Below are 25,459 nucleotides of genomic sequence, written 5' to 3'. Positions count from 1 at the left end.
ATGTTACAGAGAACAATGGAAATGTGTCTTCTCCGTTCTTAACACCCTCAGACAGCACACATCACACATACAGTTGAGACGAGCGCATGGTCAAGCTGCAGTGCAGCGCCCCTGGATGGAGAGCAGGTTGTGCAGCTAAGGGCCTTGCTCAAGGGCAGCAGCCATCCATTTGCCAGATCAATTCCACCCTTTTTCCAAGGCCCGGCCTAGGAATCAAACCGGTCACCTTTCGGCTACAGATCCAACTCCTTAGCCGCTTGGCTACTTACATGTTTAAACTGTAGGAGAAAGGTTAATTAAACGTTTAAACTGTAGGAGAAAGGTTAATTAAACGTTTATACTGCAGGAGAAAGGTTAATTAAACGTTTATACTGCAGGAGAAAGGTTAATTAAACGTTTATACTGCAGGAGAAAGGTTAATTAAACGTTTATACTGCAGGAGAAAGGTTAATTAAACGTTTATACTGCAGGAGAAAGGTTAATTAAACGTTTATACTGCAGGAGAAAGGTTAATTAAACGTTTATACTGCAGGAGAAAGGTTAATTAAACGTTTATACTGCAGGAGAAAGGTTAATTAAACGTTTATACTGCAGGAGAAAGGTTAATTAAACGTTTATACTGCAGGAGAAAGGTTAATTACACGTTTATACTGCAGGAGAAAGGTTAATTAAACGTTTATACTGCAGGAGAAAGGTTAATTAAACGTTTATACTGCAGGAGAAAGGTTAATTAAACGTTTATACTGCAGGAGAAAGGTTAATTAAACGTTTATACTGTAGGAGAAAGGTTAATTAAACGTTTATACTGCAGGAGAAAGGTTAATTAAACGTTTAAACTGCAGGAGAAAGGATAATTAAACGTTTATACTGTAGGAGAAAGGTTAATTAAAAGTTTATACTGCAGGAGAAAGGTTAATTAAACGTTTATACTGCAGGAGAAAGGTTAATTAAACGTTTATACTGCAGGAGAAAGGTTAATTAAACGTTTATACTGCAGGAGAAAGGTTAATTAAATGTTTATACTGCAGGAGAAAGGTTAATTAAACGTTTATACTGCAGGAGAAAGGTTAATTAAACGTTTATACTGCAGGAGAAAGGTTAATTAAACGTTTATACTGCAGGAGAAAGGTTAATTAAACGTTTATACTGCAGGAGAAGGTTTCAGTGTTGCTGTTCATTTGTCTGTTACAGCGTCTGAATGAGGCCAGGCGAATGATGGACAAGCTCAGAGCCTGTATCGTGGCCAATTACTATGCCAACGCTGGGGTGCCCAAGCTCCAAGAGGTAAGGTTGTTTTAAGTCTAATTTCTTATTTGTACCCACTTTGTATTCAACAACTATAAATCCTACAACTTCCTCTCCTTTCCTACGTTTACCAGCAGGCATCCAAGAGCGACCCGGCGGTGCTGAACCACCCGGCCATCAAGCGTTTCCTGGAGTCACCCTCCCGCTCCTCCTCCCCTCTCAACCAGGGCTCGGACGCCCACTCCCTGGGGCCCTCGGAGTCTGAGTCCCTGTCCCAACAGGGTGAGGGGCCGGATAGGGACGGGGAGGGGGCCTGGAGAGAGGACAGGGGCAGGCAGGAGCGCAGGCCGGGCCGCAACACAGGGAAGGTGAGTGGACTCTGAAGTGGCTTCCTCCCCCCGTCTCCTTTCCTTCATCTGTACTGATCTGAAAACCCTATAAGCAAATTGCATTCACCCATCCTGTCTTTTCAGACCTATGCAGATGAGGCAAAGGAGCTGAAGAGAGGGAGCACTGTAGATTATTGAGACGCACCCTTGGGAAGGCAGTCATATGATGACCCTCATGATTATTACTGCAGAGGTAAAAGGCTTCTGATACACCATCTAACATTAATACTATGACTGTCTCCTTTGTTGTAGGACACGTTTGGCGTCCCGTCGTCAGGTGTGCTGTCGTCAGACGGGGGGGAGCAGAGGGTGACCTACCACACTACAGGAGATGAGGCTTCCAGGCTCTACATAAAGAAGACCATCGTGGTGGGAAATGTCTCCAAGTACGTGAATGACATTATCAATGAGTGTTTCACTTTTTTTACTCAGTAGAATCTGAGAGTTTTTCAAGGCAGTTCTTTTTTTTGACACAGTGAATTTTCTAAATCATTTCACAATGTTTCTAGTCCTTTGTGACAGATACAGGAAGACATGAACAACAGCAGTGTGTTGCAATCCCTTGTTATACAGTTGCAGGGTTGCAAACTCATCACTTTTAGGCAAACTTTTCCGTTTGGATGTCTAAATAGGTCATCCACATGAATCGTGTAGATCCGTAAAAAAGTGCGCACACCCAAGACTGTATCGCCCATTGACCAATCAGAGAGACACGTGAGCAGATTTTCTCCCGTGTCATCACTAAATAAAGTGGTGTATATTTCTGATATCCACGTTCATGACTGATCACAGAATGCATCACTACGCGGTCTACAAATACCAGTGTAGAGCGTGATGTCAGATATTTCATATCAGAATGAGTGCTTCAACCAATATAAGGTGTGACAACTGTGAGCAGCCATCCACATCCCCTAACCAGCCATAACCCTACTCAGCTGCTTCTCTCAGTCTGTTCTTTCTGCACATCTCCCATCAGTTTTAATGTTATTTAGCTGTGAGCAGCCATCCACATCCCCTAACCAGCCATAACCCTACTCAGCTGCTTCTCTCAGTCTGTTCTTTCTGCACATCTCCATCAGTTTTAATGTTATTTAGCTGTGAGCAGCCATCCACATCCCCTAACCAGCCATAACCCTACTCAGCTGCTTCTCTCAGTCTGTTCTTTCTGCACATCTCCATCAGTTTTAATGTTATTTAGCTGTGAGCAGCCATCCACATCCCCTAACCAGCCATAACCCTACTCAGCTGCTTCTCTCAGTCTGTTCTTTCTGCACATCTCCATCAGTTTTAATGTTAATTAGCCGTGATTGCACGCTGCGGTGTACAGACAGCGTTTTCTGTTGTTACATTTGTTTTATTATTGGAGCGGCTCGCAGCAGGAGGGAGGTGGATACGTACCTTTTACTTTATCCTGTAGGAACAAGCCAGTCGGACTAGGCAGAATGCCACTGCTATAGAGGAAAAACAGTGACAGCCATGACCTTTACCCTGTAGGAACAAGCCAGTCGGACTAGGCAGAATGCCACTGCTATAGAGGAAAAACAGTGACAGCCATGACCTTTACCCTGTAGGAACAAGCCAGTCGGACTAGGCAGAATGCCACTGCTATAGAGGAAAAACAGTGACAGCCATGACCTTTACCCTGTAGGAACAAGCCAGTCGGACTAGGCAGAATGCCACTGCTATAGAGGAAAAACAGTGACAGCCATGACCTTTACCCTGTAGGAACAAGCCAGTCGGACTAGGCAGAATGCCACTGCTATAGAGGAAAAACAGTGACAGCCATGACCTTTACCCTGTAGGAACAAGCCAGTCGGACTAGGCAGAATGCCACTGCTATAGAGGAAAAACAGTGACGGCCATGACCTTTACCCTGTAGGAACAAGCCAGTCGGACTAGGCAGAATGCCACTGCTATAGAGGAAAAACAGTGACAGCCATGACCTTTACCCTGTAGGAACAAGCCAGTCGGACTAGGCAGAATGCCACTGCTATAGAGGAAAAACAGTGACAGCCATGACCTTTACCCTGTAGGAACAAGCCAGTCGGACTAGGCAGAATGCCACTGCTATAGAGGAAAAACAGTGACTGCCATGACCTTTACCCTGTAGGAACAAGCCAGTTGGACTAGGCAGAATGCCACTGCGATAGAGGAAAAACAGTGACAGCCATGACCTTTACCCTGTAGGAACAAGCCAGTCGGACTAGGCAGAATGCCACTGCCATAGAGGAAAAACAGTGACAGCCATGACCTTTACCCTGTAGGAACAAGCCAGTTGGACTAGGCAGAATGCCACTGCGATAGAGGAAAAACAGTGACAGCCATGACCTTTACCCTGTAGGAACAAGCCAGTCGGACTAGGCAGAATGCCACTGCTATAGAGGAAAAACAGTGACAGCCATGACCTTTACCCTGTAGGAACAAGCCAGTTGGACTAGGCAGAATGCCACTGCTATAGAGGAAAAACAGTGACAGCCATGACCTTTACCCTGTAGGAACAAGCCAGTCGGACTAGGCAGAATGCCACTGCTATAGAGGAAAAACAGTGACAGCCATGACCTTTACCCTGTAGGAACAAGCCAGTCGGACTAGGCAGAATGCCACTGCTATAGAGGAAAAACAGTGACAGCCATGACCTTTACCCTGTAGGAACAAGCCAGTCGGACTAGGCAGAATGCCACTGCTATAGAGGAAAAACAGTGACAGCCATGACCTTTACCCTGTAGGAACAAGCCAGTCGGACTAGGCAGAATGCCACTGCTATAGAGGAAAAACAGTGACAGCCATGACCTTTACATCACTGAAAACCACACGTTTCTAACCCAAACCAGCGGAGCTACCTTCTCCCCTTTCTACCGCCAATTGGCGCACATTTTATATACTTTTATAAACCCTGTCGCTGGCCGTTTAAAACTACTTGAGGGTCGCACGTTTTTGGTTTGATAGCAAACAACCTTGTTTAGTCATGTTACCTGGCTAGCTAGCTAACAACATGGTACCAATTGGCTATGCACAAATTTGGATGGCACAGGAAAAGCTGAAAAGGGATATATAGCCAACTCAAGGAGATGCTTCAAATGTAGGATACATATATATGCCGTGTCAATGTAATTGAGCTACATTTAAAAAATATTTTTCTGTTCCTTAAATTCTGTTTGGTGCTTAACTTTTGGGGACATTGTGTGTGTGTGTGTGAGAGGGAATGAGAGAGTGGTGTGTGTGTGAGAGAGGAAGAGGATGTGTGTGAGTGAGGGAGGGAGGGAGTGTGTGGCTATGTGTGTGAGTTGTCTGAAGAGTAGGCTAACGATGGTTTCATATAGGCCCAGTGTGTAGGCCTTTGGATGAAAGCATTTTATACAGTAAAATGCAGTAAAAAGTGTGAGGGGCAGCGGCAGACCCTGTGGTATCACGATACTACTCGCTTGGCCTGGTAGCACATTGTTTGTAAAATGTTGGTATTGTCACCATCCGACTCTGAAAATAGGCACATTTTCAGTTTGCAGTTTACAGATTTTTTTGTGTGTGTCCATGCAGGAAAATAGTGTTACCTTTTTGGGCCCTCACCAGTTTACATCCCTGCAGTTGAGTTTCTCAGTAGGAGGTCAGCACACCTTGTTTTTGTTCCCTCCCATCACAGTGAGCAGTTGGGTAACTGGGTGCCTGTCATGCAAGCCCAGACTTGATACAGAACTCCTGATCACTGACATGTTTTCTCCCTGGATCACAAGCCTGTGTTTAGGGGTTACAGGGAGACACTCGACTAGAACACAACAAGTAGGCTGTGACGTGTGTCATAACGGTGACATGAAACAGTAATTATTACTTATGTCTCTTGACTTAACAAAGTAGCTAGGCTCCCTATCTGTAAAAGCTTCATCATGTACTAGCACCTTACTTTACTCTATGAAATGTATTTCAAATGTTAGCTATATACACTACTGTTTAAAAGTTTGGGGTCACTTAGAAATGTCCTTGTTTTTGAAAGAAAAGCACATTTTTTGTCAATTAAAATAACATCAAATTGATCAGAAATACATTGTAGACATTGTTATTGTTGTAAGTGACTATTGTAGCTGGAAACATCAGATTTTTAATGGAATATCTACATAGGTGTACAGAGGCCCATTATCAGCAACCATCACACCTGTTTTCCAATGGCACGTTGTGTTAGCTAATCCAAGTTGATCATGTTTACACGGTAGTGTATATATGTATATATACGTGCTAATTAAGTCTTTAAAGGTTTAAGTGCACTTGTTGTTTTAATAAAAGCTGTTTTATTTTCACATATGCCGGCAGGGTTCCTGGTTGCACTGCATAGTATTTAGACGCATTTGCGAGTAAAATTGTTGCACTGTAGAGCCCTGGATAGGTTCAGTGAAATGTGTTGTTTTACAGGGTCAGCCAGAGTAGGCGCCACTGGAGAAAATGTGGGTTAATGCCTTGCTCAAGGGCACATCGATAGATTTTTCACCTTGTCGTCTCGGGTAATCGAACCATTGACTTTCCATTACTGGCCCAACGCTCTAACCGCGAGGCTACATGCCGCCCAGGGAGTAGAGAGAACTCTGTCTGAGCTCCAGCTTGTCTTTCTATCTCCTCCTTTCCCCCCGCGAGGCAGCTCCCTCTCTTTGCCACTCTCCCCTCCCCTCCATCTGTCAATCCGAGGTAAACAAACAGAACCGGGGCACAGTGACCGACAGCACTTCTAGACAGCCTTTCCTGCATACCTGTCTCTCTGATTCTTTCTTGCCCTCTTTGTTTTCTCATAGTTTTTTATTCTCTACATTTCTCTCTTTCTCTCGCTCTTTCTCCCCTTATCTTTCCTTCTTCTTCCCCTTCTCCCCACCTTCCTTGCTTTCTCTCGATATCTTTGGTGGTCCTGCAGTATGTGGCTCTGTTGGTAAGAGTGTGACACTAGTAATGCCAGGGTCCTGGGACCACATATTCCTACCTAAAAACGTCTGCTAAATGGCTGAAATATATTATCTCCCTCCTGTCTCCCAGGTATATCCCTCCTGATAAGCGGGAGGAGAATGACCAGTCCACCCATAAGTGGATGGTGTACGTCAGAGGCTCCAGAAGAGAGCCCAGCATCGACCACTTTGTCAAGAAAGTCTGGTTCTTCCTGCACCCCAGCTACAAGCCCAATGACCTGGTGGAAGTCAGGTATGTTTGTGTGTGCGCAAGTGTCTGTACTTTGGAGGTAGTGCTCGTCTTGTTATTGAATAGATCACTGGGGTGTTGTTTTTAAATGCAGGCCTCAGGCAACAGCAGACAGATTCAGACTCTCTGTGCAACGTGTTTTGATCTGATGAGCTACGACAGGGATGGGTAACTTTGATGGGGTGGGGGCAACAAAACATCTGAACTCATCATGAGGGGCAGCAGTGGCATGTGGGTCTGTGTACCCACATCCATACCCACACATGCAGTCAGAGCTGGCCCCAAAGCAAAAACATTTTGGGGGCCCCCCTCCACCTTGCGGGCAAAATATTTTAGCAGAGTGAGTCAGCAGAGTGAGTTAATTTCCTGCAATTCTACACATTTTGCCATGGGTTGTAGAGAATATTTTGCCGTTTTAAAGCAAATATGCTGCAATTCTACACATTTTGCCATGGGGTGTAGAGAATATTTTGCAGTTTTAAAGCAAATATGCTGCAATTTTACACATTTTCCCATGGTGCGGAGAGAAGATTTAGTAATTTTATAACACATTTCCTGCAATTCTACACGTTGCCCTAATACAGTGGGCAAAAAAGTATTTAGTCAGCCACCAATTGTGCAAGTTCTCCCACTTAAAAAGATGAGAGAGGCCTGTAATTTTCATCATAGGTGCACTTAAACTATGACAGACAAAATGAGAAAAGAAATCCAGAAAATCACATTGCAGGATTTTTAATGAATTTATTTGCAAATTATGGGGGAAAATAAGTATTTGGTCACCTACAAACAAGCAAGATTTCTGGCTCTCACAGACCTGTAACTTCTTCTTTAAGAGGCTCCTCTGTCCTCCACTCGTTACCTGTATTAATGGCACCTGTTTGAACTTGTTATCAGTATAAAAGACACCTGTCCACAACCTCAAACAGTCACACTCCACTATGGCCAAGACCAAAGAGCTGTCAAAGGACACCAGAAACAAAATTGTAGACCTGCACCAGGCTGGGAAGACTGAATCTGCAATAGGTAAGCAGCTTGGTTTGAAGAAATCAACTGTGGGAGCAATTATTAGGATATGATAACAGCGGTCCAGGCTTTCCAGAAGAAATTCTGAGCTTTTTAAGTGAGAACTTGTTCACTTCCCCAATCTTTTTGTGCAAATGCTGGGAGACAAAGATGTTCCCAACCATGTTGATTTCATCCAGAAGCTGATGGAGAACTTCAAGGCTCGCTTTGATGACATCACTGTTGGAAGAGAACTGCTGCTGCTCACCCAGATGCCCTTCTTGGTTGTCAGAAGAAGAATAAACTGACTTTCTGATGGGTAGATGTTGCGTCACTGCAAATGGAGTTGATTGAGCTGCAATAAAACGTGTCTTTGAAGGAGCAGGCTGGTGGTTGTGACCCTGTCACTTTCTGGGGAATGATGGTGCCTGCAGCTGATGTCCCTGTTCTCAAGCAACTGGCACTATACATCCTGACCATGTTTTGCACCACATACAACTGTGAATCAGCCTTCTCCACAATTAACTTTATTAAAAACAAATATCGCACCGGACTCACCAATGAACACCTGCACTATTTGTGCCATAATTCAAAGCATTGGCAGGAGACAGAAAGTGTCATTTCTCTCATTAATGCAGGGCAAGGCCCAGAGTGATTTATACATGAATATTGCATGGCCCACAGTGACCTTCTGTGCATTCAGATTATTATTTTTGTTCAACTCTCAAATTGGTCTTATGTAGAAGACATTGGATTTTTACATTGGATAAAAGTAGAGCTACAAAATGGTATATCATACACTACAGTTGAGGAACAATGGGAAAGTAATTTTGCTTTGAAAGTTGATCAACTTGTAAACTCACTTTTGTGGAAATGGCCTTAGATTGTTTTGTTTCTACTATTGGAGAGCCCTTCTTTGTCTACACCCATTCAACATCGTTCACACCCTCTTAAGCTTTAGCCCCACCCATCTCTTTAAAGGCTGATCTGAATGTACTAACACCAGTCAAGCACCCAAGCTAACTTACTAGCTATTATCAGACATCTAATTGAGAGAGAACAGCTCACTGAACAATATTCGCCCTAGCAGAGGTGGTTATGCTGTTATGTTATCCAGAGTGTTGGTGACTGCAACTGTGCTGTCAGATTCTCCGTCATAAATTCAGAGCGCACACCGGATGCTCTGGCCAATGTGTAGGGTTGATCCGAATGTTCTGACCTCACAACGGCAGTCAAGCACCCAAGCTAACTGGTTAACATTGGCTAGCTACTTCCAGACACAGAATGAGAGAACACCCCACTCTGACCATTTTACTCGCCCTATCAGAGCTGGTTAGGCTGTTTTCATGTTATCTAGAGCATTGGTGACTGTAACTGTGCTGCTGGCAAAAATGTAATTACGTTTTTTTTGCCAACGTTTACTGTAGCTATCTAGACAGCTAGACTATCTTAACTGTATACATCATTCATGGTTGGATGCCATGGTTGTCCGTTTAAAGATGTAACCCAGGGACTGGTGTTTTCTCCATCTCCAGAAAGTGGAGAGCAACACTTGTGAAGTTTTAACACCATACATTAAAAACAATAGCCACGTTAGACAGGATTACCTAGACATACTGACCAGCTCAAATAGACAGAAGCGTGTTATATTGCAGACCATTATCTCAGCCAATCATGGCTAGCGGGAAGGTTGTTGGCTGCATCTTTGGCTCAACCAACTAGGCTCATAATTTAACAATTTTATTCGTATTTATAGATGGCATTTTATATAACAACGTGTTTGCTATGTTGTAGATGACTGTTTGTTACTACGCTGTACGACAGTGCTGATAAAAGACATCCGGACCATTGCCACCTAGGAAATGTTTGTCTCTGGACCTTCTCAAATAGTACTTATAGCAGGCCTAGCCAACATATAAAGGCCTATTCGCTAACCAGAAAAGAAAGTTGGCGGATAATCATATTTTTGGGGTCTAGGTCTGGTTGTCCATTCGGGGCCAGCTTTTTGGACCCAAGAAGAACCGAGTGTATACCTTGATAAAGGCGTCAGCAAGCTTCAGCTCGGCTAGGCGAACCGAACGTGTGCTCGCATACTCGCCTAAAAAACTTTAGCTTGAAAACTGAAAAGGCCACTAGTGCTGTTTGTCCATTTTGAGACGCCGTAGCCAAATAGTCTTCTAAATAGACCGAATGAATCTACGTTAACTCAAGAAATCTCCTTTTCATTTTGACGTTTTTGCAGAGGAGATCTTAGTCCCATGATTTTACATCTAAATAACATATTTGGTGCAGTATTTCTCAATGAAAAAATGTGCATGAAAACGACTCGTCTCTCATTTAATGACAACAAAGACTTTACTGAATAATCCCTACTGTTGACCAATCACCGGCTTCCGACTTTGGCTTGCATCAAGACATTTATTTGTGCCCGAACAGTCGAAAAACCCCTTGGCGAAGTCCAAAACAAGCAAAAACACAACAAAATGTCTTCATCGTACTGTATATGCACAAACTCTTCTGGACTGTTCTGCTGGGAATGTCTTAATTAACACTCCCATCGTAGTAATCAAACTGAAATGCCTTGGAGTAATAGTGCCCCATGCGACATGAGACAATGCAGACACACCTTTCAGCCAGCCCACAGGCGTTAGGTCAAGTTGCCCCAAGACACTGCTCTAAGACCAGCTTGCCCTTTGGGATTTGTGGTGGGAAAGCTGATCCTAGACCTGTGCCTAAGGGCAACTTCTGCACAGAGCCCCCTGACACATCTGAAACATACTTTAGTTCCTATGATTTGTGTGAGCAGTATGAGTCAGAAATGGAGTTAACAGTACACATGAGTTATGACTAACCGTGCTGACACACCCTTTACCTACAGACAGTGTAATCACTCAGAAAACGAATATCTAATACCTCAGAATACTTAGAGCCCTGACACGGCATGCAGGTTGATCCTGCTTTACATCCCCATTCTGAATCAGAGTATCAGTCAGTGTTTAAAAAAAATCCTCAGCCCTCTGGCTGTTTTTAGCTGACAAGACACAGTCTGTAACCCCGATAGATGCATCCCGACTGACTGACTGAGCAGAGGATTCAAACTTACTGAACCCCACAGAGCTGTAGCTCAAGCTCTATGCTGATTCTAACACATCCAAGGTCTTCAAGTGTGGGAATAAAACACAAGCGGACACACTGTCAGCTCAGGCTCTGGGCCACAAGGATGAGAACCGCAGGCTTCAAAGAGAGAGGAGATGAGAGAGAAAGCCTCCCGCTCATTGAATTTGGGGTAGAATGTCTACAAAGAACAATGAGTCAAGAGTATAGGGGGTGATGGGATACCTTCTCTGTCTGGCTGTATTTAATACTTAAAGGGGTAGTTATGATGTTGTTTTCATGGATGATGTTTATTCTCAACCATGGTGTCTGTGTGTGTGTGTCATAAAGTATTCAAAATGTGTTTGTCCCTGATCCAAGTGTGTGTGTTTTCATGACTCTAAATGTGTCTGTTGTTAGTGAGCCTCCGTTCCACCTGACACGTCGAGGCTGGGGGGAGTTCCCTGTCCGCATCCAGATCCACTTCAAAGACCCCCGCAACAAACGCATAGACATCATACACCACCTTAAGGTCCGATTGTAGATTCATTACAGCTTTATTTGCACTGTAAACGCATGTTTCGTTCACAGAGGAGCACTTCTGTCTTTCTGCGTCTTCCACTCTCTGTCTCTCTGCGTCACTCTGTCTTCCACTTTCTGTCTCTCTGCGTCACCCTGTCTTCCTCTCTCTGTCTCTCTCTGTCTTCCTCAAAAGAGGACTCTTGGATGCCAATTAAGTGTAGTGGTTCTTTAAAGTTGTATTAGTCTAGCTACTTGAGAATGTTCTAAAGGTTTCTCACAGGCTTCTTAAGTGAGATTCACTGATATGGTTTCTTATTTTTTTACTGTTATTTTGTTACTCAGTCATTCTCTTTCTCTATATAAAAGTGCATAATAAATCCTACTGTCTCTCCCTATAGCTCGACAGAACTTACACAGGCCTGCAGACACTGGGGGCAGAAACAGTAAGTCTGTTATTCATTTACTGTGTTCAAACTTCTCTATCAAGTCTACTAGCAAGACACCTGTCTTACATTTCATGGGACCATAGCTCCAGCATTGATCTCAAACTTAACTCGTTGTGTTGAATACACCGTTTGTTTTGTTTTTTTACCACTGTGACCGTTGACCCTTGAACTTACTTTCCTCTCAGGTGGTGGATGTCGAGCTCCACAGGAACTCCCTGGGGGACGACTATGTGCTCTCTTCCTCCTCCCACGCCCACCACCACCAGCGTGAAGCCAGCCCCTCGTCCCCATCCTTCCTGCCCCAAACCCCAGGTCCTCTCTCTGGCCGCTGCAGCTCTCCACTCCCCCTCTCACAGGACAACCACCCCACCACCGCAGAGAAAGGTGAGATACATGAGAGGTTATATACATTCAAGTCCCCTTTTTACTCACCTGTTCTATCAGCTAAGAATGTGAATGAGACTTTTAACTCCACACCAGGGTTTCACAAACTGGGTCCTGCCATATACCACCCCATATACCACCCCTGGGTCCTGCCATATACCACCCTAGGACACAGTCCTAGGGTCCCCCCTGGGTGCACGGTTTGGTTTTTGCCCTAGCACTACACCGCTGTTTCAAATAATCAGAGCATGAGGATGAGTTGGTTATTTGAATCAGCTGTGTAGTGCTAGGGCGAAAACCAAACCGTGCACCCAGGGGGGACCCTAGGACTGTGTTTAGGAAACCCTGGTCTATATCATAGAAGATTCAAAGAAGGTCCGAACACACTGTGCACTGCAGAACATGGAGCTGTTTCCATTGGAATTATGTCAATTTCTCCTTTTCAGTGAATCACGACCTGTCCAAGTGTGCCATGATTTTCTACAATTTCTCTTTTTTGTTTCTTTAAATCCTTTCCTCTGCAGGCCTATAGTGAATTATTAATGACTGGACTGAGAAATAATCTCTCTCTGCCTATCTCTCTGTGCCAGGATGAGGATAATTATAATGAAGATTATGCCTAGAGTGGATTTGAATGGTTATCATCGTCCTCACTCCTCTCTCTCCCTTTCTTTCTCTTTATTATCTTCCCCTCCGTCCAGGTCTGCCCGTCAAAACCGAGACTGGGAGGTCTGGGGTGTACAGCGCGCCCCCCTCGGCTTCGGAACGCACCCCATCCCGTCCTAAAGTCACAGAGAAGATCACACTGGGTTCCCATGGCAACTCGGCCTTCCAGCCAATCACGGCCAGCTGTAAGATCGTCCCCCAGGGACAGTTGCCCAGCCCCTCCGAGTCCCCCGGGAAATCCTTTCAGCCAATCACCATGAGCTGTAAGATTGTGTCAGGTAACTACCTCCCAATGGGATCTGGCTGTACTGGAGTGGGGGGAGGGAAGGGGTTGTGAGTTGATTAATAATTCAATGGTGTTATTTAGATTTTAGTTTTCATAGTCAGTCAGACCCACTCTTAGTGTCAGTGGAGACATTTGTTTGATTTGTTTCGTTATTCCCCCCAACATTAAGAAACTATAGGCCAATCTCAGTTTTTAAACACCGTCTCTTTTAAGATTGAAAAGGTTTTGAATTTCAAAAGTGAGGCACAAGCACATTAAGGAAATCTTTAAATCGATTTTTGTTCATGGGCTTTTTTTTAAGATACAGAGCTTTAGAAAAATGCATGTTTTAAAGTGAATATCTTTATAATGAGCATGTTGTTTGTGATTTTGTTTTGATCCCAAAGGTTCGCCCATCTCCACACCCAGCCATTCGCCCCTCCCCCGTATCCACACCTCCACCCCGGTACACACCAAACAGGGCTCCTCCGTACTCAACAACCCTTACATCATTGTCGACAAGCCCGGCCAGGTCATCGGCATGGCAGCGAACTCTGGCGCCTCCACAGGTACGCTACTGCTCCGCTCGACAGCTCCACTCTTGCCCCTAGATTCTAGACACTGATCTAAGAACAGTTTTGCTGGTTTTCCCTAATGGTTAAAGTTATGATTTGGGTTAGGTTTTTGGGTTAGCTCCTGCAGCACAATGTGAGGATGTACTGTAGACTGTGCCTCCCACACAGCAGATGATAATGGTGTTGTAGGCTCTCCTCGGCCACTGTAGGGCCAACGTTCCCCTCCCACACACCACCGTTACAAACATCCCAAGGCTGAATCTAGTGCACTCTTACTTCTCTCCTCTCCTCTGATAAACCTCCACAGTTGACTATATTCTCTAAGCCTGAACCCTTTCAGTTGTCTCCTCTCTCTCTCCCTCCTTCTGTCTCTCTCTCCATAAACCATGACTTGATGCTGCAGCTTTTTGATGGTGTGAGAGGGGCTTCCATTGTGACAGGAACTACTGCTGTACTGCTGTGTTCAGCTTTTTGATGGTATGAGAGGGGCTTCCATTGTGACAGGAACTACTGCTGTGTTCCGTGGCTCAGTGTCCAGGACAGATTACTGGACAGTGCAGGGGGGGGGGGGGGTTCGACATTCAGAGGTGTGTGTGCTGGTGAGTCAGATTGCTATTTATAGCCCTCGCAGGTATAGCCCTCGCAGCGTGGGAGGCTGTGTGTGAGATTGAGGAATTATTTTGGGTTTGTGTATACCAGTAACTTTGATGGGGGTGGTGGCCACAAAAGAAATCTGAACTCATCATGAGGGGCTGCAGTGCGTACCCACATGCAGACCCACACATGCAGTCAGAGCCCATCGATAGCCTTTTGGGGTCCCTAAGTGAAATTAGTATGGGGCAGAGAGAAAAATGTGCAGTTTTACAGCAAATGTTCTGCAATTCTACACATTTTGCCATAGGTGGAGAGAAATGTTTGCAGTTTTTAATATGGTGTCTGAGTGAGAGTGACGAACAAAATCACTGGGCGACCCTCGGTCGGGAATTCGACCATGATTACTACGAGTTGAAATCGCTGTTTAGAGGAACTTACCAATCTAAAACAAAGTTAGCTGACATGGGCTGTTTGAGTGACTGACATAACAAGAGCAAAACTGCTGATGCACAACCTAAGTTGGAAATAGCACCTTGTGTATTCTACAGTAAATTGAGACCCTGACTGAGTTCCAAAAATATATATATACAGTACCAGTCAAAAGTTTGAACACACCTACTCATTCAAGGGTTTCCCTTTATTTGTACTATTTTCTACATTGTAGAATAATAGTGAAGACATAAACTATGAAGTAACACACATGGAATTATGTAGTAACCAAAAAGTGTTAAACAAATCAAAACATATTTTATAAACTCAGCAAAAAAGAAACGTCCCTTTTTCAGGACCCTTTCTTTCAAGATCATTTGTAAAAATCCAAATAACTTCACAGATCTTTATTGTAAAGGGTTTAAACACTGTTTCCAGTGCTTGTTCAATGAACCATAAACTATTAATAAACATGCACCTGTGGGACGGCCGTTAAGACACTAACAGCTTACAGACGGTAGGCAATGAAGGTCACAGTTATGAAAACTTAGGACACTAAAGAGGCCTTTTTACTGACTCTGAAAAACACCAAAAGAAAGATCCCCAGGGTCCCTGCTCATCTGCGTGAACGTGCCTTAGGCATGATGCAAGGAGGCATGAGGACTGCAGATGTGGCCAGGGCAATAAATTCCAATGTCCGTACTGTGAGATGCCCAAGACAGCGCTACAGGGAGACAGGACGGACAGCTGATCGTGCTCGCAGTGGCAGACCACGTGTAACAGGATCGGTACATCCAAACATCCCACCTGCAGGACAGGTACAGGATGGCAACAACAACTGTCCGAGTTACACCAGGAACGCACAATTCCTCCATCAGTGCTCAGACTGTCCGCAATAGGCTGAGAGAGGCTGGACTGAGGGCTTGTAGGCCTGTTGTAAGGCAGGTCCTCACCAGACATCACCGGCAACAACGTCGTCTTTGGACACAAACAGGACTGGCAAAAAGTGCTCTTCACTGACAAGTTTTGTCTCACCAGGGATGATGGTCGGATTCGCAATTATCGTCCAACGAATGAGTGTTTCACCTAGGCCTGTACTCTGGAGCAGGATCGTTTTGGAGGTGGAGGGTCCGTCATTGTCTGGTGCGGTGTGTCACAGCATCATCGGACTGAGCTTGTTGTCATTGCAGGCAATCTCAACACTGTGTGTTACAGGGAAGACCTCCTCCTCCCTCATGTGGTACCCTTCCTACAGTCTCATCCTGACATGACCCTCCAGCATGACAATGCCACCAGCCATATTGCTCATTCTGTGCGTGATTTCCTGCAGGACAGGAATGTCAGTGTTCTGACATGGCCAGCAAAGAGCCCGGATCTCAATCCCATTAAGCACGTCTGGGACCTGTTGGATCGGAGGGTGCCTTGGTGGATGAGCGGGGTAACATCTCACAGCAAGAACTGGCAAATACTGACTGGCAGATACTGACTGTTACTTTTGATTTTGACCCCCCCCCCCTTTGTTCAGGGACACATTATTCCATTTCTGTTAGTCACATATCTGTGGAACTTGTTCAGTTCATGTCTCAGTTGTTGAATCTTGTTATGTTCAGACAAATATGTACACATGTTAAGTTTGCTGAAAATAACGCAGTTGACAGTGAGAGGACGTTTCTTTTTTTGCTGGGTTTATTTAAGAATCTTCAAAGTAGCCACCCTTTGCCTTGATGACAGCTTTGCACACTCACACCCAAACCATCTCAATTGGGTTGAGGTCGGGAGATTGTGGGGCCCAGGTCATCTAATGGATGGTGTATCGCTGCAGAATGCTGTGGTAGCCATGCTGGTTAAAAAAATCACAGACAGTATCACCAGCAAAGAACCCCTACACCATAACACCTCCTCCTCCATGCTTTACGGTGGGAAATACACATGCGGAGATCATCTGTTTACCCACACCGCGTCTCACAAAGACACAGCGGTTGGAACCAAAAATCTTCATCAGACCGAAGAACAGATTTCCACCTGTCTAATGTCCATTGCTCGAGTTTCTTGGCCCAAGCAAGTCTCTTCTTCTTATTGGTGTCCTTGATTCACGCAGTCTTCTCAGAACAGTTGATGTTGATATTTTTCTGTTACTTAAACACTGTAGCATTTATTTGGGCTGCACTTTCTGAGGCTGGTAACTCTAATGAACTTATCCTCTGCAGCAGAGGTGACTCTGGGTCTTCCTTTCCTGTGGCGGTCCTCATGAGAGCCAGTTTCATCATAGCGGTTTTTGCGACTGCACTTGAAGAAACTTTCAAAGTTCTTGTAATTTTCCAGATTGACTGACCTTCATGTTTTAAAGTAATGATGACTGTCGTTTCTCTTTGCTTATTTGAGCTGTTCTTTCCATAATATGGACTTAGTCTTTTATCAAATAAGGCTGTCTTCTATATACCACCCTATCTTGTCACAACACAACTGATTGGCTCAAACGCATTAAGAAGGAAAGAAATTCCACAAATTAACTTAAGGCACACCTGTTTACTGAAATGCATTCCAGGTAACTATCTCATGAAACTGGTTGAGAGAATAACAAGAGTGTGCTACGCTGTCATCAAGGCAAAGGGTGGCTCACCTTGGTTTCACCAGACCAGAGAATCTTCTTTAGAAGAGTTTGCCAAGAGTCCTTTAGACCTCTTGGCAAACTCCAAGCAGGATGTTGTGCATTTTACTGATGAGTTGCTTCCCTCTGGCCACTCTACCATAAAGGCCTGATTGGTGGAGAGGTGCAGAGATGTTTGTCCTTCTGGAAGGTTCTCCCATCTCCACAGAGGAACTCTGGTGCTCTGTCAGAGTGACCATTGGGTTCTTGGTCTCCTCCCTGACCAAGGCCCTTCTCCCCCGATTGTTCAGTTTGGCTGGGCGGCGAGCTCTAGGAAGATGGAGGCCACTGTGTTCTTGGGGACCTTCAATTCTGCAGAATTTTTTAGGTACCCTTCCTCAGATCTATGCCTCAACACAATCCTTTCTCGGAGCTCTACGGACAATTCCTTCAACCTCATGGCTTGGTTTTTTTCTCTGACTCTGTGGGACCTTAATATAGACAGGTGTGTGCCTTTCCAAATCATGTCCAATCAATTGAATTTACCACAGGTGGACTCCAATCAACTTGTAGAACCATCTCATGGATGATCAGTGGAAACAGGATGCACCTGAGCTCAATTTCGAGTCTCAAAATGGTCTGAATACTTATGTAAATATGTTTTTCCTGTTTTTTTTTTTTTTTTTATCTAAGAAATCTAAAAACCTGTTTTCACTTTGTCATTATGGGGTATTGTGTGTAGGTTGATGAGGGAAAAAAATATGTAATCCATTTTAGAATGAGGTTGTAACTTAACAAAATGTGTAAAAAGTAATCGGGTCTGAATTCTTTCCGAATGCATTGTATATATTTTTTGTTTTTGTAATTTGATCCGGGGCTTACATTATTTTGTGCACAGGGCTGCCAGTTGCCCATCCCTGGTGTATACTGACTAGTCTACGCTTCATTGTAAATTCAATTACAGAATGTGTGTGTTGGCATTTGGCCGTTCAATGTATCAGTGTCAGTCTCAAGTGGAGCACAGTGAAATCACATTCTCCCACTGCTGTACTTCAGCGCTTTGTAGCTACCATTCACATTCCAGTCATGTGCTCTGCTCTCCCACACAGCCTCTCCCATATCCCATACATCCACCAACGCTTAGTTTCAACTGATCCAGGGCGGGCGGAGGGGTTTAAAGTGCTCCAGGTTATTTCAAGCTGATGTTGGAGTTTGAGCTGATTCACTTAGTTTTCCTTAGTTTCTCTTTTTCTCTCAATAGCTTAGTTTTAGTGCTGTAACCCACCTTAAGCTTTTGAATTCAATATCACTGTGAACCTGACAGATGTCATTACCAGGACCCAGTCTCAGGCAGTGACCAAAATACATTTAGATAATTGATTGATGGTTTCTGTCTTACAGGAAGTCCCACAGCCAAGCAGTCGGTTGCGGCCCAGGGGACTCGCTCTCCGGCCCCCAAGGTTCATACAGGCAGCTTCCTGTCCTCAGGGGTCAAGGTGAGTTACACAGAGCTGACATAGACAATGGCTGGGTCACCACGGTAAAATATTCAGGAAAAGCGTTTAATATCCAGGGCCCGATTTCCCAAAAGCATCTTATGGCTAAGTTCATTGTTAGAACGTTCACAGGAGCATTGTTAAATCTCAGAACTGTTTACCGAAACCATTGTTATTAACGTTGCACTTGAAAACACGCGTAATCTAACACCTGCCTCAGACAACTCATAGAACAGCTAAGTGAGTCATTAGATGCTTATTTGTGCTTGACATTATACACAGATAAACAGAATCACACTAGCTGTGTTTGAATACTCATACTAACCGCACTAACTGTGCAATTTGTGAGTTGAATTGAGTATATAGTATGGTTATTGGTCATAGTATGGATATAGTTAGTATGACAAAAGTTCTTGGATGTCCTACTAAATTCGCCAAAATATGAAGTATATACCTAGAGGACACTATTTCCCTACTTTAGGGCCCATATGCAGTTCTTCAGGAAAAGGGCGTGGCTTCACATCGTTTTCAGATTTGGCGGAAATATGCAGACAAAGTACAACGAGAGCGGATACAAGTTCATTGCTTTAACTAATTATGACAAATGTTGAACAATGTAATAAAGTAATGACTTTTCAAATAAGTTACCTTACAGCATATGTTGGTTGACAATTTGTTAACTACGCTGTCCTTACGAACCACATAGCATATCATTACAGCAGTATGTACCGGTATGTTAGCTAGCTACTTATATATCAAACTTGCCAGTATATTAACTATAGGCTATCTAACTAACGACCCAACGTTGATTGACTTGGTTATTCCCGTCATTCTTAGCTTAGCTAAATGGTATAGTCGTGTGCGTTCTCAATGGGTGCTTTCGTAAATTCAGTCTGGTCATCTACTCGGATTTCAGAGCACTCTCGTCTGAGGACCAGAGCACAGAATAATGAATTTAAGAGCGCTCAACACCCGTTGAATATGGCCAGTGTCAGTAAACGTCTGCAAAAAGCGTAATTAAATTGTTGCCAGCAGCACAGTTAGTCACCAACGCCCTAGATAACATGAAAACAGCCTAACCAGCTCTGCTAGGGCGAGTAAAATGGTCAGAGTCTTCCCATTTGTGTCTAGCAAGCTAGCCGACGTTAGCTTGGGTGCTTGACTGCCGTTGTAATGTCAGAACGCTCAAATCAACCCTACTCCTCGGCCCGAGCGTCCAGTGTGCGCTCCGAGAACTACACGCTCTGAATTTACAAACGGACCATCTGACAACACTCTGAATTTACAAACGGACCATCTGACAACACTCTGAATTTACAAACGGACCATCTGACAACGCTCTGAATTTACAAGCGGACCATCTGACAACGCTCTGAATTTACGAGTGCACTCTGGCACTCAGATTTGAATTTAAGAACACACCCAAAGTCGTAAAATATCTAACTAGTCATTTGTTACGCTAGCAAGAGGTTGCATAGCAACAGCATCAACTTCCGGTAGACGGGTAAAGGGCTAGTACGCTCAACTGAAGGATACTGTTAATTTACAGTATACTAAAATGAACTAATAGTATGTAGTATATACTCATTAAGTATGTAGAATACAATATGTTAGTATGGGTATTCGAACACAGCTACTGAGTGCCTTTATCACGGTAATGGCCCGCCCCTTAATGGGGCAGCTGAACATTCTGGACATTTTTGTCTCATCTAATGACTCAAATATTTGGGGGTTACTAATACGACTAGGATTATCATCAACTAGCAGGGTTACTAATGACTAGGATTATCATCAACTAGCAGGGTTACTGATATGACTAGGATTATCATCAACTAGCAGGGTTACTAATGACTAGGATTATCATCAACTAGCAGGGTTACTGATATGACTAGGATTATCATCAACTAGCAGGGTTACTAATATGACTAGGATTATCATCAACTAGCAGGGTTACTGATATGACTAGGATTATCATCAACTAGCAGGGTTACTAATGACTAGGATTATCATCAACTAGCAGGGTTACTAATATGACTAGGATTATCATCAACTAGCATGGGTTGGTTACTAATATGACTAGGATTATCATCAACTAGCAGGGTTACTAATATGACTAGGGTTGTCATCAACTAGCAGGGTTACTAATATGACTAGGATTATCATCAAATAGCAGTGCTGAAGCGCATTGTGTTTACAAATGGTCTGTCCTCGGTTGCAACACACTACCGAGGTCCAAACTGCCTCTGGAAGCAACGCCAGCACAATAACTGTTTGTTGGGATCTTCATAAAATGGTTTTTCATGGCCAGCAGCCACACACTAGCTTGAGATCACCATGCGCAATGCCAAGCGTCGGCTGGAGTGGGATAAAGCTACCTGCCCCAATGCATAGTGCCAACTGTAAAGTTTGGTGGAGGAGGAATAATGGTCTTGGGCTGTTTTTCATGGCTCTTGCTAGGCCCCTTAGTTCCAGTGAAGAGAAATCTTAACGCTACAGCAATACAACGATTCTATTCTTCCAACTTTGTGGCAACAGTTTGGGGAAGGCCCTGTCCTGTTTTAGCATGACAATGCCCCTGTAAACAGAAATGTTTGCAGAGATCAGTGTGGAAAAACCTGACTGGCCTGCACAGAGCCCTGATCTCAACCCCATCTAACACCTTTGGGATGAATTGGAGCGCCGACTGCGAGCCAGGCCTAAACGCCCAACAACAAGTGTCCAAACTCACTAATACTCTTGTGGCTGAATGGAACCAAGTCCCCACAGCAGTGTTCCAACATCTAGTGGATGCCTTCCCAGAAGAGTGGAGGCTGTTATAGCAGGAAAGGGGGGCCCAACGTCATATTAATGCCTATGATTTTGGACTGTGATGTTTGACAGTCCAAATGCCTATGAGTCTGAGAGTGGTTACATTTCTCCAGCCCCAACCCCTTAGCTTTTTACCCACGTGGTGGGATATGCCTTGTTATTATTTCAACTGCAGATTGCCCCTTTCCATTTTAAACCCTGAATACACAGGAGTCTTCCATGAATGACTTTGATCACCAAAGTCTTAACCTGTCATGAGTACTTTTCATAGAACTCTTTCAGACCTAACAGTGTTGAGCTTCCAGGAGATTTATGTCAGAGCCAACCCAGCAGTCTATGTGGTATAGTGACTTCCTGTCTCTGTAGATACTTCCTCACTTGAACAACACTCTCTCTCTCGCTCTCTTTCTCGCTCTCGCTCTGTGTATTATTAATAGTGTGCCACTCTGCCAGGGTGCTATCTTCAGCAGCTGTAGGCAGCCACTTGGCAAGACATTTAACTGGGACATCATTCTAAAAGGGAATTGCATTGCAGAGGGAATAACTGCAAGGTTCTATATCTAAACACACGTGTTTGTTTTGCTCTCCTTGTGGGGACCAAACAATTGATTCCCATTAAAAAATTATACTTCCCCTAACCCCTAAATGTAACCCTTAACCTAACTTAAACCTAACCCTAATTGTTTCCCTAACCCCTAAATGTAACCCTTAACCTAACTTAAACCTAACCCTAATTGTTTCCCTAACCCCTAAATGTAACCCTTAACCTAACTTAAACCTAACCCTAATTGTTTCCCTAACCCCTAAATGTAACCCTTAACCTAACTTAAACCTAACCCTAATTGTATCCCTCACCCCTAAATGTAACCCTTAACCTAACTTAAACCTAACCCTAATTGTTTCCCTAACTCCTAAATGTAACCCTTAACCTAACTTAAACCTAACCCTAATTGTATCCCTAACTCCTAAGCCTAAAATAGCCTTTTTCCTTGTGGGGACCCACAGGTCTGAATGTTCCTTGTACTATCCTTTTGAGGTCTTCTGGTCCCCACAAGGATAGTAAAACCCCCAAAAAACACACAGAGATGGTGTCAAACCCCTGTAATAAAATCAACCCACTCCCCAAACTCCACAGATGATGAAACCCAATTTCAGGGCAAATTAATTCCGACAGTACTGTAGGCAGGAACGCGGTGCTGCTGTGATACTCGGCATCAAACCTGAACCCACAGCACTGTTTCTTTCTCTGCTGGGCAGCACCAAGCCTTCTCTCTCTGCGGGGGCTGAAAATAAAGCAGGGTCCTTTGTGATCTGTCAGTCGCTGTTATTAAAACCAATGCCTAATCACAACAATGATATTGACTTATTGTATTAACTAACCAATGGTGAGTGCTCACTCTTTTTTGCTTTGCTGTTTTTTTCTAGCCTGTTTCGAAGGGGACAGAATTTTAATACCTCTTGACTTATTCCACATTTTGTTCTGTTTACAGCCTGAATTCAAAGTGGGTTAAAAAAGTCTCTAAGTGCTTTCCACACCTGTTTTGTGCAGCATTTGTCCATTTATTCTTTTTTTTAAATGCGTCAAACTATGAAATTGGTTCTTGATCATTGTTAGACAACCATTTTCAGATCTTGCAATAGTTGTAGTACATATACAGTACCAGTCAAAAGTTTGGACACACCTACTCATTCAAGGGTTTTTCTTTATTTTTACTATATTCTACATTGTAGAATAATAGTGACTACATCACAACTATGAAATAACACATATGGAATCATGTAATAACCAAAAAAGTGTTAAACAAATCCAAATATATTTTATATTAGAGATTCTTCAAAGTAGCCACCCTTTCTGCAATGTTTGTGATTCACCCACAGTCATTTAACTCTGTATCTGTCTTAAAGTCACCATTGGCCTCATGGTGAAATCCCTGAGTGGTTTCCTTCCTCTGCGGCAACTGAGTTAGGACCCCTGTATCTTTGTAGTGACTGCTTGTATTGATACACCATCAATACACCATTTCATAACTTCACCATGCTCAAAGAGATATTCAATGTCTGCTTTATTTTGACCTATATTCCAATAGGTGCCCTTTGTGAGGCGTTGGACAACCTTCCTGGTCTTTGTGGTTTGAATCTGTGTTTGAAATTCACTGCTCGACTGAGCGACTTTTAAAGATAATTGTATGTGTGGGGTACAGATGAGGTAGTCATTCAAAAATCATGTTAAACACTATTACTGCATTATTGAGTCCATGCAACTTATGTGGCTTGTTTAGCAAATGTGTACTCATTAACTTATTTAGGCTTGCCACAACAAAGGGAATGAATTGACTCAAGACATTTCAGCATTAATTTGTGAAAAATTAGTAAAAACCATAATTCCACTTTGACTTTATGGGGTATTGTGTGTGTAGGCTAGTGACAAAAAATCTAAGTTGTATCCATTTTGAAATTCAGGCTGTAACACAACAAAATGCGGAGAAGTCAAGGGGTGTGAATAATTTTTAAAAGGTTGCTTCTAGCACTGGTAGTCCTTGTGGTAATGTTCTTTCTCTGACTTCTGCAGGTCATTATCAAGCAGGAGCCGGGGGAGGTTCCCACTCAGCACCAGCAGCAGATGGTTTCCTCGGTAACGGCAGCCCAGCAGACCGCCGCCGCAGCAACGCAGCAATTTGTCGCAGTGAAGGGAGGTCACGTGATCTCCATGTCGCCACAGAAACAGACAGGAGGGGCCAGCGGGGCAGGGGCCCCACCCAGCAAGGTGTCAGACACACACACGGACACATACACACACACACTTGAACTTCTAGTCATGGCTCATCCTATGTAACTACTGCTATACACACCTTTTCTATTCACATACTGTCTATACGCACCACTTAAATACATATATTTATGTTCCAGACTCTGGGTCGGAAGAATTCCTGGAATTCTATCCATTTTGCCATGTGGTTTTGTACTGTATATTTAAATACTGTATTCTCGACATAGCTCATTCTAATATTTCTACTACTGTACATTGCATTTAATGATACTGTTTATACTCACCGCAAATGTATAATATAATAGCTCACTCTGTATCTACTGCTGTACATATCATTCTTAGTATATCTAGTGTAAATTCACCCTGTGTAGATACGTGTAGATTGCATTTAGATTACTCTAACAGTGCTATTTGGGTTGTTAATTGGATTCATACCGACATTTATTGATTTATACATTTTTTGTATTTTGTTTATGTACTTGTTTGATATTGTACTGCTTTGTTAGGCTCAAATAACATAATCATTTATTTGCACCCGCTTTAACATCTGCTAAAATGTGTACGTGAACAATAAGCATCATTTTGATTTGACATGCACACACACACACAGCCAGTGAGCACGGTATCAGAGAGCAAAGGCTTTGAACTGTAAAACTACATTTCCAATGTTCCCCTTCTCCAGGTTCTGGGTATCCCTGCCCTCCAGGCAGCGGTGAAGCAGGTGGCCATCAGCAGCGGACAGATCCTGGTCGCCAAGGGCAACCCCTCCGTTTCCAAGGTGATTGGCGGGAAGCAGGTGGTCGCCCAGGGGGTCGCCAAGGCCATCGTCAGCGGAGCGGCTGGTAGCATCGTGGGTCAGCAGGTTGTTGCTAAGGCAACGGGGGCCGCAGGGGGAACAGGAAAGAGCGGAGGTGAGGGTCACTTCACTTTTGTTCGTTCACACACATATAAACATTGGGAAAAGGTGCCTGTTTATTTGAGACATGCAGACACGTAAACACAAACAAACACTCTTGACAGATAAA

The 25,459-nt window shown here is 43.8% G+C and overlaps 1 protein-coding gene across 3 annotated transcripts in view; it reads left to right on the top strand.

The window, feature by feature from the left end:
- Positions 1-25,459, top strand: part of yeats2 (YEATS domain containing 2) — a 77,973-nt gene that overhangs the window by 5,040 nt on the left and 47,474 nt on the right. For all 3 annotated transcript variants that reach the window (XM_031806733.1, XM_031806732.1, XM_020462711.2), the window contains 12 exons: positions 1,192-1,284; positions 1,380-1,613; positions 1,887-2,020; positions 6,642-6,803; positions 11,316-11,427; positions 11,816-11,860; positions 12,049-12,247; positions 12,949-13,191; positions 13,586-13,747; positions 18,765-18,859; positions 24,237-24,431; positions 25,117-25,345. In XM_031806733.1, coding sequence (XP_031662593.1) covers positions 1,192-1,284; positions 1,380-1,613; positions 1,887-2,020; positions 6,642-6,803; positions 11,316-11,427; positions 11,816-11,860; positions 12,049-12,247; positions 12,949-13,191; positions 13,586-13,747; positions 18,765-18,859; positions 24,237-24,431; positions 25,117-25,345 — 1,903 coding nt within the window. The remainder of the gene's footprint in view (positions 1-1,191; positions 1,285-1,379; positions 1,614-1,886; positions 2,021-6,641; positions 6,804-11,315; positions 11,428-11,815; positions 11,861-12,048; positions 12,248-12,948; positions 13,192-13,585; positions 13,748-18,764; positions 18,860-24,236; positions 24,432-25,116; positions 25,346-25,459) is intronic.

This window comes from Oncorhynchus kisutch, linkage group LG27 (assembly GCF_002021735.2).
Source record: "Oncorhynchus kisutch isolate 150728-3 linkage group LG27, Okis_V2, whole genome shotgun sequence".
Classification (NCBI taxonomy): Eukaryota; Metazoa; Chordata; class Actinopteri; order Salmoniformes; family Salmonidae; genus Oncorhynchus; species Oncorhynchus kisutch.
The sequence above is the reverse complement of the archived record's forward strand: the minus strand, read 5'-3'. Positions and strand labels throughout refer to the sequence as shown.